Source organism: Callorhinchus milii, unplaced genomic scaffold (genome assembly GCF_018977255.1).
Source record: "Callorhinchus milii isolate IMCB2004 unplaced genomic scaffold, IMCB_Cmil_1.0 Scaffold5, whole genome shotgun sequence".
Lineage (NCBI taxonomy): Eukaryota > Metazoa > Chordata > Chondrichthyes > Chimaeriformes > Callorhinchidae > Callorhinchus > Callorhinchus milii.
Genome location: NW_024704746.1, coordinates 53,964,041 through 53,980,511, shown reverse-complemented (window position 1 = coordinate 53,980,511; position 16,471 = coordinate 53,964,041). Strand labels below are relative to the sequence as shown.

Genomic DNA, 16,471 nt, shown 5'->3' with positions numbered 1-16,471 from the left:
TCAGGAAGTTATGATGAACCTTTATAAAGCACTGATTAGGCCTCAGTTCTGGGCACCACACTTTAGGAAGGATGTCAAGGCATTGGAGAGGGTGCAAAGGAGATTTACCAGGATGGTACCAGGAATGGAGGACTTGAGTTATCAGCAGAGGCTAGTTTATTAACCCTAAAAACCCTAAGTCTACTTACTCTTCTCAAATTAAAACAAAATACAACAATGGAAATAGAGGCCCTAAACACTAAACTATAACTCCAGCAGCACTTAAATTTATGTTAGTAAAAACAAAGAAACCATTCTCTGGTAGTCCCCCAGAGATCCACACATACCAAATGCTGATCCAAAAGTTCATGACCACGAGGTTAGCCGAGCATCGATCCGGCTCTGCCCACTAAATGACGGGTATGAGATGGGTTTTTCCTGTGCAACTGCATACGTGGTCTTACATGCTTACAAATGTTGCAAGCCAAACCTGGGCTGTTTAGAGGCTCCCTGTCTTGACAGCAATCCTTGTAAGTTTTGTTAGCTCAGAGACTTTTTAAAGGGGCACTTGAGAACATCATATAAGTATTAAATATATATTTAGAATTTTATGTATTAATTATTCACATTTATGGAATAAATGTGGAGTGTAAAATATAAATGTGGAGTGTAAAAATAGGACAGTGTCAAATATCAGGAGATTCCTCTTCAAATATTAGGAGATTCCTCTTCAAATATCAGGAGATTTAAACTATCAAATGATTTACCACAAAATGGTTAATATTCATTTCAATATTAGGAGAATCACCATCAGAAACCATGAAATTTCACCATTAATAACTATGTGATTTCACTTTTAGAAACTGGGCGATTTCACCTTTAGAAACTGGGCGATTTCATCTTTAGAAACTGGGCGATTTCACCTTTAGAAACTGGGCGATTTCATCTTTAGAAACTGGGCGATTTCATCTTTAGAAACTGGACAATTTCACCTTTAGAAACTGGGCGATTTCACCTTTAGAAACTGGGCGATTTCACCTTTAGAAACTGGGCGATTTCACCTTTAGAAACTGGGCGATTTCACCTTTAGAAACTGGGCGATTTCACCTTTAAAAACTGGGCGATTTCACCTTTAGAAACTGGGCGATTTCACCTTTAAAAACTGGGCGATTTCACCTTTAGAAACTGGGCGATTTCACCTTTAGAAACTGGGCGATTTCATCTTTAGAAACTGGGCGATTTCACCTTTAGAAACTGGGCGATTTCACCTTTAGAAACTGGGCGATTTCATCTTTAGAAACTGGGCGATTTCACCTTTAGAAACTGGGCGATTTCACCTTTAGAAACTGGGCGATTTCATCTTTAGAAACTGGGCGATTTCACCTTTAGAAACTGGGCGATTTCATCTTTAGAAACTGGGCGATTTCACCTTTAGAAACTGGGCGATTTCATCTTTAGAAACTGGGCGATTTCACCATTAGTAACTAGGCCATTTCACCATTAGAACCTGGGCGATTTCACCTTTAAAAACTGGGCGATTTCACCTTTAGAAACTGGGCGATTTCACCTTTAAAAACTGGGCGATTTCACCTTTAGAAACTGGGCGATTTCACCTTTAGAAACTGGGCGATTTCATCTTTAGAAACTGGGCGATTTCACCTTTAGAAACTGGGCGATTTCACCTTTAGAAACTGGGCGATTTCATCTTTAGAAACTGGGCGATTTCACCTTTAGAAACTGGGCGATTTCACCTTTAGAAACTGGGCGATTTCATCTTTAGAAACTGGGCGATTTCACCTTTAGAAACTGGGCGATTTCATCTTTAGAAACTGGGCGATTTCACCTTTAGAAACTGGGCGATTTCACCTTTAAAAACTGGGCGATTTCACCTTTAGAAACTGGGCGATTTCATCTTTAGAAACTGGGCGATTTCACCTTTAGAAACTGGGCGATTTCATCTTTAGAAACTGGGCGATTTCACCTTTAGAAACTGGGCGATTTCATCTTTAGAAACTGGGCGATTTCACCTTTAGAAACTGGGCGATTTCATCTTTAGAAACTGGGCGATTTCACCATTAGTAACTAGGCCATTTCACCATTAGAACCTGGGTGATGTTACAGTCAGTATGTGGGAGATTTCACCATCAGTGATGAAATGAGATTTTGCTGTCTGTAACCGTGAGATTTCAATATCTATTGGAAAACTAACATATTAAGGGGGAAGCAGACAGTTTGAAATCAGAGTTTGTATTTTATTCAGGGTTTGGCTGAGATTTAAGTCTGTCTCTGAGTGTGGACAGTACACGCAAAGCAATCACAGACAAACATCAAGTGCAGGTCATTGCAGAATGTTAAGCTACAATTGTGCTTTGCCATTGGTTCCTGCTCGGATCACATGCCTGCTCAGAGGCCATCTCAGTGGCATCCAGTGACTGTGAGGAGCCCGACAGAAAGTGCGGAGGGTGAATGATCGGCACTGAGTGAACCAAGTGAACCTCAGATGACAAAGCGGATGGAGCCTGGCAGCTGCTGTGACATCAACTCAGACTCATCAAACTAGCCCATAATACGCCTACACTGCCCTGAACCTTACCAGTCCCATTTTGGAAGTTGGTTTCTTCTTGAGAACGGCAGCAACCAAGTGGCAGATTATACCGGGATGCCAGGTCAGGTGTAACAGAATTACCAAATCTGCATTTGGTCCCTACGCACAGCCCAGCTCCTCACAGAGACTCAGGCAATATTCTGAGCTCACAGTCCAGGCTGACACTGTGGTGCAGTGCTGGGATTAGAGCTGCAATGTCAGAGGCGCCGTGGTTCAGATGAGCTGCTAAACCGAGGCCACGTCTGTGTCTGTGTGTATCAGCCTGACACAGTGGTAGCACTCCGAGTCAGAAGGTTGTGAGTTCAAGTCAGGACTTGGAATCACATAGTCTAAGATGACACTCCAATGCAGCGCTTGGCGTATGTAGCAATATCATGTGCCATCCTTCGGATGAGACGTTAAACCGAGATCCTATCTGCCTGTTCAGTTGAAAGTCCAGGATCCCTTGGCACTATTCGAAAAGAGAAGGAAGTTTTTCCTGGTCAACAGTCCCCCAAATAAAATTGTTCACTCGCACATCAGTGTTCCACAAACATGGCTGTTTGTGGAACACTGCTGTGTGTAATTGTGCTGCTGCTTTTTGCCCACAAAATACACAGTCATTCCACTTTACAGTATGTCCTGTACAATACTTTGAAAAGCGCTTTGTGATGTCGCAACAACATGATAAGGTTCTATATCAAATACAAGGATTATTATAGTTTGGTAAATGTTAAAGATCCGAACCTCTCTTTACCTCCCTCCCCTTTACCCTTCCCTCCTCGCTCCTCTCCCCCTACTTCTCTCCTTCTTCCATCTTGGCCCCATTCCTCTCTGCTTTGAAACCCATCTAAAGAAACCTCTCTTTGATTATTTCTTCTACCCCCCCAGCTCAGACCCCACAGTGTCGTTGTAAAGTGATTTGAAACTTCCCTGTGTCAGTGTAAATGTTACTCAGGGATGTTATGGGAGTGGGGGCAGGGGAAGGGAGAGATCTGCAGACACCCCGAGTGGCTGAACACAGGGATGTCTGAGACACACCGTGATCCTAATTCACTAAGCATCTATTAAGCACCATGTTGCCAATTAACATTGCAAATTATTTACTGGGGATGTACATTTCAAATGTGCTTTATATTGTGTGTACTATATAGATAATCGCATTCTGAACCGGGTCTGCTACATTAAACACACTGGTTAGATTAGTTCATACATGTGAGGGCTTCTCGTTTCAACCTGGGAGACATTTCCTCTGAAGCTCTGGATGGGTGGAACCAGCGATGATCTCTGGACTGAAATGTGATGATGTCCCCCCCGATGTCCAACCCACCCCCCAAAAAAAGAATTACGGGAATACGCATCAGCCTTATCAAATCACCGGATTTTCAGATTTGAGGGAGGAATCTCAGAGTGAAATAGTTTTCCTGGGGAAGATCAGGTGGAAACTATTTTACCGGGATATTCCTTCTGTGGGTGGGAGCAGAACAAGGCTGACTATCTGGCTGAGCTGATACTTCGGTACTGGCACAGGAGCAGGTGTCTGAAGGTCTTCTTGAAGGTGGTGTTACACAGAGCGTAGCAAGCAGGGTTGATGGTGCTGTTGATGTAGCAGAGCCAATAGCCGATGGTCCATGCTGTGTTGGGAACACAACTGGAGCAGAAAGTGTTGATGAGGACCATGACATTGTAGGGGGTCCAGGTTACAATGAAGGCCAGCAGGATGGCCAGGATGGTCCGCGTCACCTTCCTTTCCCGTGTTGCGCAACCCCGCTTCTTGGTGGGCACCTTGGTGAGTTGGATGACCTGGTGAGCAGCCCTGCTCTCACACTGGCTGGACAGGATCTCTACTGCGGCTGTATGGTTCCCGGCAACTGCGGTGGTGGATGGTGAGTAACTGTCCTTGGGAGGTTTGGTAATCATCTTAATGCAGGAGAGTCTGGAGCTGGCCATCCTGTTGGGGCTGGGTCCCGACTTGCATCTCCCCTCTGGTGGGTTTGAGGGGAGAACGCTGAGAGAGTTCGAGGAATTGGAGGCCTCTTTTTCCTCCTGCTGCTCACAGCTCACATCGCCCTTGCCATTCTGCATTGCCCTCTCGTTGCTGGTGCAGTTGGCCTGCTCTCCCTGGGCCGGGCCAGCCAAGGCCATGGGCTCCTTCCTGCCCTTGTAGACGCGGCTCCTGCTGGCTCGAGAGATGTGGACATACAAGCCAGTCATGATGGCCACGGGGAGGTAGAAGGCGGCGATGGCAGTGCCGAAGGTCACAGTTGGATTGGAGAAGAACTGAACATAGCACTCTCCAGCCCGGACAGTGCGGCCACCCACGATGAACTGCCAGAAGAGGATGGCGGGTGCCCAGAGCACAAAGGACAAAACCCAGGCCACTGCAATCATTATGCCCGCCATCTTAATGGTCCTTCTGATGGGGTAACTGAGGGGTTTGGTCACACAGAAATAACGATCAAAGCTGATGATCAGGAGGTTCATGACGGAGGCATTGCTGACCACATAGTCCAGAGCCAGCCAAAGGTCACACACCACGGGTCCCAATGGCCAGTAACCAATGACGATATAGACAGTGTATAAGTTCATGGAGAAAACCCCAATGATGAGGTCGGCACATGCCAGACTGAACAGGAAATAGTTGTTGATGGTTTGTAAATGCCGGTTGGTTTTGATTGAAACCATCACCAAGATGTTTCCGATGATGGTCACCAGACTGAGTGAGCCAGCCACCACTGCGATGAAAACCACCTCCATTGCCTGGTATGGTCCCCCGCCCCCCGTGAGGAAGGTCCCTGTGAGGTTCCCGAGGGAGGCGTTGGACTGGCTGGAGTTGGACATCTCTGGCCTCAAGCTCGTGCTCACACTGCACTGATCTGCAAACAGAGATACATTCACAATGGTACAAGGCCAATCCCAAAGCTACTCAGTCTGAGCTGATAACTGAAAGTCAGAATCAGGTTCACCCTCTGTGACTGTCTCTCATCTGGTTCCTGAGCCAGGCAGATCCGCAGTACTCCAGGGCACTGCTGATGACAGCGCAGCCTGCAGACCAGTCACAGGGGGGAAGGGAATCCTTCCAACTCAGTTCCTGTTAACGATGCAAGCCAAAGCCTGAATGGGTAGGGTGGTCCTCGCTGAGCAACCAATGGGAAAGCTTGTCAGACAATGCTCTCAATGGCAAGTTTGTAGTTTTACTGGTTAAACTCTACAACAACAACAACAAGATTCCATTTATAAAGCGCCTTTCACGTCAGGAAAGGCGCTGCACAGTTGGGTCATGACCCGAGCAGGGGGGAAATGGTCAGGGTGAGGGGAGGGAAGGGAGGGAGCGAGGAGGGGGGAAATGGTCAGGGTGAGGGGAGGGAAGGGAGGGAGCAAGGAGGGGGGAAATGGTCAGGGTGAGGGGAGGGAAGGGAGGGAGCGAGGAGGGGGAAGAGAGTCGAGACGGGAGCTGAAGGCACGGTCAAAGAGAAAGGTTTTGAGACCGGCCTTGAAGGAGGAAAGGGAGGAAGCAAGGCGAAGGCACTGGGGGATGGAGTTCCAGAGCCTGGGGGCTGAGAGGCTGAAGGCCCGACCACCGATGGTAGGGCGGTTAAACTCTAGCAATTACCCCACACTCTAGGGTCCCCAAGCCTTGGCTCTTACCAATCTGCGCCTAATACTGTCCAGAATTAGATAAGCAGGATACATTTCTCTGGGGAGAGAGTGTGCATTCCAATCCAAACAACGAAATCTCCATGCACCTTACATATATTGGAGACTTTTATGCACAGTGATGGGTTTCTGAGTGTGGCAGACATACACCAACTCTACTTTCTTATGGATGGGACATTAACCAAGACCCTATTTGTGCCTGTCAGGTCATACATTTTGGCAAGCGGTTTCTCCTCCCTCCCCCACCCATTCACCTGCGGGATACCCCTGGGCTCCATCCTTGGACCCCGTCTTTTCCTCATTTACATGCTCCCTCTTGGCTATGTCATCCACAGACACGGGATTAACTTCCACATGAATACGGATGACACCCAAATCTACTTCTCCTCTTCCTCCTCCAGCTGCGACTCCCAGTCCACTGATATCCTTTCAACCTGTTTGATGGACACCAAGGCCTGGATGAGTCCAAATTTCCTGCAGCTGAATGTTGGCAACACAGAAGCCGTGTTGGATCCCATCAGTGTTTTCTTTCCTGCAGGTCCGAACGCCTTAAACTCTCAGTGTTCTCCGTCAGACTCACCAAACCCGTTTGCAACTTAGGCGTCAAGTTCAATCCCCAGCTTTCCTTTCTACCCCATATCCGTTCCCTGACCTGGATCGCTTCCCACCTCCGCCACATTGCCCGCCTCCATCCATACCTCACACCCACAGCAGCTGAAAGCCTCGTCCACGCCTTTGTCACTTAACTGGTTGAACTATTCAAACACCCTCCCCGCTGATCTCCCCAGCTCCACCAAACACAAAATCCAATTCATTCAGAACTTGCATCCCAGCACCTGCACAAAACTCTGTATTCCCCACCACACCAGTCTTTGCCAGGCTGCACTGACTCCCAATTACCGAACGGATCTACTTCAAGGTCCTCTCACTTGTTTTCAAATCCCTTCATGCCCTCGTACCTCCCTACCAATCCGAGCTGTTTACACTATCTGCTGCCTCTGCTCAGCTGGCTCCGAAAACCTGTTCTTCCCTCGCCCCCTCCGCTCAACCATCGGTAGCCATGCTTCCAGCCACTACATCTGAAGCTCTGGAACTCTATACTCAGTTAATCTGCTCTGCCCTCTCCCTCCTCACTTTCAAATTCTGCCTAAAGACCTTTCTTTTTGATCGTGCTTACGGTCACTTCCCCCCTCTCTACCCCTGGCTAGGAGTCAGACTCCACCACTGTCAAGCGCTCTGGGACGTTACCTTGTGTGAAGGATGCTATATAAATTGTTGTTGTTGTGAATCCTGCGAAGTGTCGGAAACATTTTATATGAAGGACACCCTCACTATTTATCAGTGCTGATCAGCCAGGCACTGCTGCCGTCAGAGGCAGTTAATCACAGAGTTTGGGGGATTTCATCCTAAGCCTGTGCTATGCGAGTAACCAAGGACTGCATGTTTTTTAAAACATTCCCATTCCTTGTGAATTCTGACACTGAATCTAATTCCCAGCAGAACTCAGTGAGATGCAAAGCTCCCTGAGGTGGGTGGAGGGAGGGACAGAAAGATTTCTGCATCTTTCCCAAACACACAAGGCCAAAGAGTAGACTGTGTAACCCATTCACTATCTGCACTAAACCCCAATGGCTTCTTACTCTGCCCCATGTCGAACCTTCAAGAAGAAGCATTTGGTGACTTTCACAAAGCAGGCAGCGTATGCGGCACACAGGAACATTGTGCGTAATTCACTGCTAATCATCCACCAACGTCACCACAGGAGAGCTGCAAAACGGGATGCACATTCTCAGCTTCTGTCAGTCTCCATTGAACATTGCCACTGACGTCATCTAATCAGCCTGTCTCGTTCGTTGTACATGAAGTATACAACAACAGTTCGCACTCAGGGCAGCATCTCAGTGCACTTAACAGTGGCAGAGCATGACGCCGGGGTGTGGGGGATGGTGACCATAGGCACGGTCGAAGCGGAAGGTCGATCTGAAGATGAGGAAGGAAGGGGCAAGGCTGTTGGTTAGAGGAAGAGTGTTCCAGAGTTTTGGGTTGCAGTGGCAAATGTTTCGGCTGCATCTGAGGTAAGTTACAGTCGAAGGTGGGCAATGTGGTGAAGTTTGAACCAGTCTACAACCTGGACAGCTGTCCTTTTCACCCCACATCCGGTCCCTGACCAGGACCACATTCGTCCATGCATTTGTCACCTCCCACCTCAACTACCAAATGCGCTCCTTCCCAGTCTCCCCAGCTCCATCATCCACAAAATCCAGTTAATCCAAATCTCCATTGCCCGCATACTCACCCGCACTAAACTCCGTACCCCGAACACACCAGTTCTAGCCAGGCTCCACTGGCTTCCTATCACCGAATGGATCGACTTCAAGATCCTCTTCAAATCCCTTCATGCCCTGGCACCTTCCTATCTCTCCAACCTGCTTACTCCCCAAACCACTGTTATTGGGGAGTAAGCAGGTTCTCTCTCTCTCTGTAATCAGGGTTTCCTCTGCCTCCTCATCCTCCTGGACCTCTCCGCCATGATCAACACAGACCACCATACTAACCTCATCTACCGCCTTTCCTCCATCATCCACCTCAAAGGGACCACAGTAACCTGGTTCAAATCCTACTTAAGAAACTTCTATTATTTTGTTTCTTCAAATGGTTTCTTCTCCCCCGCACCCCCGCTCCCCCCCCCCCCCTCACCAACCAGGAGGAGTGGGTGGATATTGAGACAGCCCTGGATTTCAAGGGGCAGGGGAGTTGAGGATTGCAGAGAGGTGTTCGTTTAGCAGCTTGATGGCTGCATCAGAATCACTGCAGGTGGAAGGCCAGAGAGAGAACAGATCCAAGAAAGAGTTTGTGAGAGGCTTGGGTGGAAGCTTTTTCCAAGATTGGAGGGCTTGGAAGAGTGGAGGAGGATGAGGGAGGAGAGGGAGGTGAAGAAATGGTCTGACATGGCCTTGTCTTTAATGGACAAATTGGACTTATCAAGGCAGTGAGTGATGACGAGGTTGAGGAGATGGCCACAGTTGTAGGTTGAGAAGTTTATGTGGAGGGTGAGGTTTAATGTGGAGAGAAGGTCAGTGAAGTCAGAGAAGGTGGAGCAAAAAGAATATAGGTGGAGGTTGAAAACACCCATTATGCCCAGGTGTTCAGTGCAGATACGGAGGGATGAAAGGAGGGTGAAGATGTCAGAGATAAAGGAGCTGGGCAGTTTGGGAGGACGATAAATAAGGAGCAATTTGATGGTCAGGGACGGTGGTACAGGGTCAAAAGATGGGAAGGAACTGGAGGAATAGGGGGATAGACTGAGTAAAATTTGGGAGATAAGGGTCACCTCACTGCCGCAATTATTGGGGTGGGGGGTGTAGGTGGTAGGGGGGGGGCTTTGACCAGGGGGACAGGATCACCGGGAGATGGCCAGGTTTCAGTGAGCCCAAGAATGTCAATGTGTTATTCCAGGATGAGGTAATGGATCGTGAGAGCTTTATGGAGAGGAAGCAAACATTTTGGAGGGAAATGTGAGTGGGTGTGCTGGTGGAGAAAGGCTTGCTTTTGACATCCACAATGGTTTTTGAGTAAAAGGCAGTTTTGGTCTGTGAAAGGTGATAGGTGTGGAGATACCTGAGCCACAGCTGGTGGTGAATTGTGAAGCCAGATTTGCGCCATCTGGCTTGAGCATCCAGGTTTCGGTTTTAAGGCAGAGGAGGTGACTGTTATACCAATGGAGTGGGTGGATTTGGATTTCAAGAGGGCAAGGGGTGGAAGGTTGCAGAGTGGCATTCGTGCAGCAGATCCCTCACTGCACACAGCCTGTTTCTCCAGTGTACACAGTACACAACAACAAATTACATCTGTGTGTACTGTGACGGATCTGCTGAACAATTGCACGTTTCACTCACTGTACACACAGTACACAACCGACAGTATGTCACACTCACACTTACACTCATGCAGGCCTAGACGCTTGCTCGTACTGACCCAGACATGCGCTTGCTCTGGCCCAGATGCCCAGATGTACGCTTACACTGAGAGACACCTCACACTAAGTCACACATTGAGATATATGCTTGCACTGAGACACGGGCTCGCACTGAGACACACTCTCGCACTGAGACACGCGTACACACTGAGACACGTGCATACTCCGAGACGTGTGTACGCATCAAGACATGTGCACACACAGAGATTCGGGAACACACCAAGACATGCACACGCACCGAGACGCGCTCACACACTGAGAAGCGCTCACACCGAGAAGCACTCACACACCGAGATGCACGCACACCCAGACGCATGCACACACGGAGAGGCGCGCACACATCGAGAGGCGCGCAAACACCAAGAGGTTTGCACACCGAGAGGCTTGCACACAACGAGAGGTGCGCACATGCCGAGAGCCGCGCACACGCCGAGAGGCGTGGCCATGCCGAGAGGCGCGCACACACCGAGAGGCTCACACATGCTGAGAGGCGCGCACACAACGAGACGTATGCACAAACCGAGACTTGCACACAAACCGGGACACGCACACAAACCGGGACACACACACACACACCGACATGCGCGCGCACTAAGACACCTCACACGAAGTCACACTGAGAAATTCTCACATTGTCCTTGACACACACACACTCACACCAAGGCACGCTCACACTCAAACACATGCTCACACTGAGATACACTCACATGCCGCACACACCGAGACATGCACACACACCGAGACACAGCCACACACTGAAACGCGCACACACTGAGACAAAAATGCACACACTGAGACCTGCGCTTGCACCGGCCTAGACCTGCACTTGCACCGGCCCAGATCCACAACAACAACAAAAAAATTACATTTATAGAGCGCCTTTCACGTCGGGAGGACGTCCCAAAGTGCTGGACAGTCAGGGGTCAGGACCCAAGCATGGGGGTGGGGCGGAGGGCTGAAGGAAGGCAGAGAGGTGGGAGGGCGACTAAAGGCACGATCAAAGAGGAGGGTCTTGAGACCGGCCTTGAAGGAGGCAAGGGAGGAAGCGAGGCGAAGGGACTGTGGGATGGAGTTCCAGAGTGTGGGGGCAGAGAGGCTGAAAGCCCGGCCACCTATGGTAGGGCGGGTTGGGCGGGAGACATGGAGCAGGCTGGAGCCCGCTGAACGGAGAGAGCGGGCAGATTGGTAGGGAGTCAGCAGGTCAGAGAGGTAGCAAGGGGCAAGGCCATGGATGGCCTTGAAAGTGAGGATGAAGATCTTGAATTCGATCCTCTGAGGAATGGGGAGCCAGTGGAGTTGGGTGAGGGTGGGAGTGATGGGAGCCCAGACCACGATCACACCAGCCCAGGCTGGTACCGAGACACGTGCTCACACTGGCCCAGACATACGATCACACTGAGAGACACCTCACACTAAGTCACGCAGTCACACTGAGACATACTCACACTGGCCTAGACACACACTCAACCAGATACGCTCACACTGAAACGCAAGCTCACACTGAGACATGCCCATATGAAGATACACGTTTACAATGAGACACCTCTGACTGAAACACATTCTCACACATGCTCACAATGAGATGCACGCTTGCATTGAGACTTGCCCTCGTACTGAGATGTGGGCTTGCAATGAGAACCTTGCTTGCACTGGTCCAGACCCGTGCTCACACCGGCCCAGATCTGCGCTTGCACTGGCCCAAGACGCGCTCTCGCACCGAGACGCGCGCTCGCACTCTCACACTGAGAAACATGCTTGCAGTGAGACACACACTCACACTGATACTCACACTGGCCTAGACACCCACTCGCACTCGTGCAGACACACACGCTCACACTGACGCATTCTCACACTGAGACACATCCACACTTAAACACCCTCTCACACTGGTCCAGACATATGGATCCCAGTAGTGTTGGAATCAGGGTGAATGACATCACCAGGAATGTCACATTGATAGCACTGGTGTCATGTAGCAGCAGCCAGTAATACATGAGAAATCTCTTTCCGCACGGCTCTGCTCTCAGGCTGGGAGGTGTCACACAACTCGGAGGCTGGGGAGGGGGGGTGGGGTGTACATGGGTTTGCATTGCCTTGATCTGATCCTGATCTCTGGCCTGATTTGTATTGAAACTATTTAGCCAGAGATGGGGTGTGGGTGGGGGGCGGTGGCCGGCCTTCATTGTCCTCTCCCTCACTGAAGCCACCCGGTTACACGCTTCACCATACTTCACAACCCAACAGTTGCATGACTCTTATCGCCAGGTTTTCACTAAGTCTTTCCCCTTACTCCTCTGGATTCTTCTCCTTCTTCAAGCACCTTAATCTCAACAACAACAATAACTTACATTTTTTTGACTCCCTTTATGCAGGAGCACTTCACAGTGTTAGAGCAGAGCGTGACACTAAGCTGGGGCGGGAGTATGGAAGGGAGGAGTTGACCTTGAGCACGGTCAAAGAGGAGGATCTTGATTCTTGAACTAAAAGAAAGGATGGAGGGGGAAGGAGACTTCCAAAGCTTCTGGGAATAGTGACTGAAAGTGCGGCCACTGATGGGCCAGAGGGAATGAGGGTCAAGCAAGAGGTCAGTGCCAGCCGAGCGAAGGCAGCTGGTAGTAGAGTGGGAGAAAGCAGGTTGGAGAGTTAGGGAAGGGATTCGTAGACAAATCAGAGAATCTTGAAATTAATCTGTTCTGTGACGGAACCAGTAGAGATTGGTGAGTTCTGGTGTAATGGGGATATGCAGTGAGAATACGAGCGGTGGATTTCTGAAACCATCTCCTTGAGTTTCTCCTGATGGATTTCCCTATTACTGTGTCCTGTCCACCTGCTTATCAGACATCAAGAGGTGGATGAGCATCAACCTCCTGCAACTAAATATGGACAAGATGAAAGCCATCCTCCCTGGCTTGTATCAATGTCTCCTTGCATCCTCGGCCAAACTCCTTAACCTGCCAGACCTCTCTCAAATCATCCAACCTGTACAGAACTTCTGCATCTGGAAACACAGTTTTCCTTCCTACTCCACATCCAGTCCCTGACCTGGATCTCTTTCCTCCACAGCCATCAACCCGCCCATCGCCGAACCTATCTCACCATCAAAGCTGCTGAAACACTTATCCACGCCTTTGTCACCATGCACTTTGATTTCACAAATGCTTTCCTCACCGCTCTCCCTAGTTTCATCATCCACAAGGTCTGGCTGATCAAAAATTCCCCATCTTCATCAGGCAATCACCCAAATCCCATAGAGGAGTCCTACAGCATAGTTGCTAACAACTTTGTCTCACAAGTGAGAGGAACCGTGTTTGATTTCTGGCTGGAGAGAAACCTTAGGCAAGTTTCCTTATTTCATATGCGTGTTTACCTTGCAGTAGTAGGAATCAGGTTGTTAGTTGATTGGCTCTTAATGGTGTAATAATCCTTCCAAAAAAATTGGTCACTCAATCCACGAATGTTTGTGGGACACTGCTGTGCACAATTGGCTGCCGTGTTTCGCCCACAAAATATACAGTCAATCTAATTTACAATAAATTCTGTGAAGTGCTCATGATGTGATAAGGCACTATTTTAAATGCAAGGATTATTATTAATAATCCTCAACAAGCTCCATTGGGTCTCTGAACGGATCGATTTAAGTTCCTCACCTTCAACTACAAATCCTTTCACACCCCAGCACCTCCCCACCCCTCTGACCTGCTCGTACCCCATGTCTCTGCCCCCCTTTACTCAGATAACACATAACGTGTGTCACCCCCCACCCCCATCGGTGACCGTGGCTTCAGTCACTACACCACTATAACCTTTGGAATTCCCTGTCTCAATCCCCCGTCTCTCTATCTTTAAATCCCACCTCAAAACCTACCTCTTTCCCTGAGCCGATCATCACCTTCCCTCCCCCTTCTCTCTCGTTCCATGTACATCCATGCCACTGTGCCATGTTTCGAGATGCTACCCTGCGTGAAGCGCGCTGTGTAAACATGAGCTGTAATTCAGAGTCCAGGAGGCACTGGAGACAAAAGCTTATCTTCAACACTGAACAAATCTTTTTATTTCTCTCCTGCATTTCAATATAAAATTACTCCTTGGACAAATTGAATTTCACATCTGAAAATAATCCATCTCATTGCAAGACATTGTGCACAGCAGTGTCCCAGTGTTGTGGGACACTGCTGTGCACAATTGGCTGCCGTGTTTCGCCCACAAAATATACAGTCAATCTAATTTACAATAAATTCTGTGAAGTGCTCATGATGTGATAAGGCACTATTTTAAATGCAAGGATTATTATTATTAATAATCCTCAACAAGCTCCATTGGGTCTCTGAACGGATCGATTTAAGTTCCTCACCTTCAACTACAAATCCTTTCACACCCCAGCACCTCCCCACCCCTCTGACCTGCTCGTAACCCATGTCTCTGCCCCCCTTTACTCAGATAACACATAACGTGTGTCACCCCCCACCCCCATCGGTGACCGTGGCTTCAGTCACTACACCACTATAACCTTTGGAATTCCCTGTCTCAATCCCCCGTCTCTCTATCTTTAAATCCCACCTCAAAACCTACCTCTTTCCCTGAGCCGATCATCACCTTCCCTCCCCCTTCTCTCTCGTTCCATGTACATCCATGCCACTGTGCCATGTTTCGAGATGCTACCCTCCGTGAAGCGCGCTGTGTAAACATGAGCTGTAATTCAGAGTCCAGGAGGCACTGGAGACAAAAGCTTATCTTCAACACTGAACAAATCTTTTTATTTCTCTCCTGCATTTCAATATAAAATTACTCCTTGGACAAATTGAATTTCACATCTGAAAATAATCCATCTCATTGCAAGACGCAAAATTAATTCTAACACAGGCTGAAGTGCTCAAAGGAAACGTAGCTGAACTCATTCCTATGATGGCAGCACCGTGGCTCTCTATCTGTGCCTGTCAGTGGCTGAGACTGCACAGACACCCTGCTCCATGGTTCACACCACACAGAGCTGGTGCAGAAATAGAATCTGGCAAAGCGTTCGAATCCTCTGCCCATTGACATCCTTTACAATACAAAGCAACCACATGAGTTTGGGTAAATTGAGGCCACGTCCCCTACAGCAGCGGCGGTCTGTCCTCATGCTTTGTGTGACTGTCTGTCTGACAGTCTGACCCTGTGAGTCTGTCTGACCTGGTGCATCTGTCTGAAGCTCTGTGTGACTGTCCCACATTCTGTGTCTGTTTCATATCCAGTTATTAACGTGATCACTGTCAGGGTGAATATGACTCTGCTGAGGTCATAGACACTAACAAGGGGTCAGTCACACCTATATAATCATAATAATTTGGTCACTCAATCCATGATTGTTTGTGGAAAACTGCTATGCTTTTGACCACAAAATATACAGTTAATTCACTTTAGAGTATATCCTGTGAAGCGTGCTGAAATGCCTCAACAATGTGATAAGGCACTTCATCAAATGCAAGGATTATTATCATCATTTCATGGAACTAGTAGCCCACAGGAACCTCTCCCCAGCAATAATTTCCCCTCGGACCTGAGTCCTCTCCAGCATCCCAGAACCCACAACCCGTACTCTGCTGATATCTCTGTATTTGATCAAACAACAGAATATGAACCTGATTTCTTTCTGTTGTCTGATCAATAGCCTCGCTCCACTCCCAGCTCCCAATCCAGCCCATAATCTAGGCAATTTTTCTCTCAAGATCGGAGACCTACCAGGAAGCTGTATGTAGTCAGTGACTGCCCCGATCAATGAGGGCTCCTTCCTACCCTTGGCTTCTCATCCCATGTGAATGCTGGCTCCGGGTGCTGAGCTGGAGCTCAGTCAGCACTGGCACTGCATTGCAGGAGCTGCTGTTCTCCTCTCCCAGCCGCTATTGAGAGCAGTGAAAGCAGAACTGGTCTTATAAATACTGATAGGAATGTGGGGAAGGAAGAAAGGAAGCCATTCGCTGGAGCTGAAGGCAATGACACCTGAAATTTTTGTAATTGTGCAGTGTTGATTGACACTTACCATAATAATCATTGCATTCGCTACAGTAACTTTAACATGGAAACATCTCCAAGCTTCAGTCCAGAGGGATTCCACACAATGTGCATCCAATCCATAAGGAAATCTATATCATTAAAGGGGCAATGTTATACCCCTCGTTATACACTGTTATTTGTATAATGGGAAGGTTTAATTCAGTGGAAATTTAGTGTATTGAGAAATGTAGATAATTGAAGGAGTTCAGTCGATTGGGAATCTACCTAATGGGAAGGAGATCAAC

At 48.5% G+C, this 16,471-nt stretch overlaps 1 protein-coding gene across 1 annotated transcript; it reads right to left on the bottom strand.

Moving 5' to 3' along the window:
• Positions 1-4,041: 4,041 nt before the first annotated feature.
• Positions 4,042-15,980, bottom strand: LOC103185606 (muscarinic acetylcholine receptor M2). The gene is made up of 2 exons (XM_007904205.2): positions 15,915-15,980; positions 4,042-5,439 (listed from the first exon to the last, which is right to left on the bottom strand). Exon 2 carries the CDS (start codon positions 5,402-5,404, stop codon positions 4,058-4,060), a length of 1,347 nt encoding a protein of 448 aa, XP_007902396.1. The 5' UTR covers positions 5,405-5,439; positions 15,915-15,980; the 3' UTR covers positions 4,042-4,057.
• Positions 15,981-16,471: the final 491 nt, after the last annotated feature.

Coding starts and splice junctions, on each gene's coding strand:
- LOC103185606 (XM_007904205.2), bottom strand. CDS start 5,404: ATGTCCAACTCCAGCCAGTCCAACGCCTCCCTCGGGAACCTCACAGGG.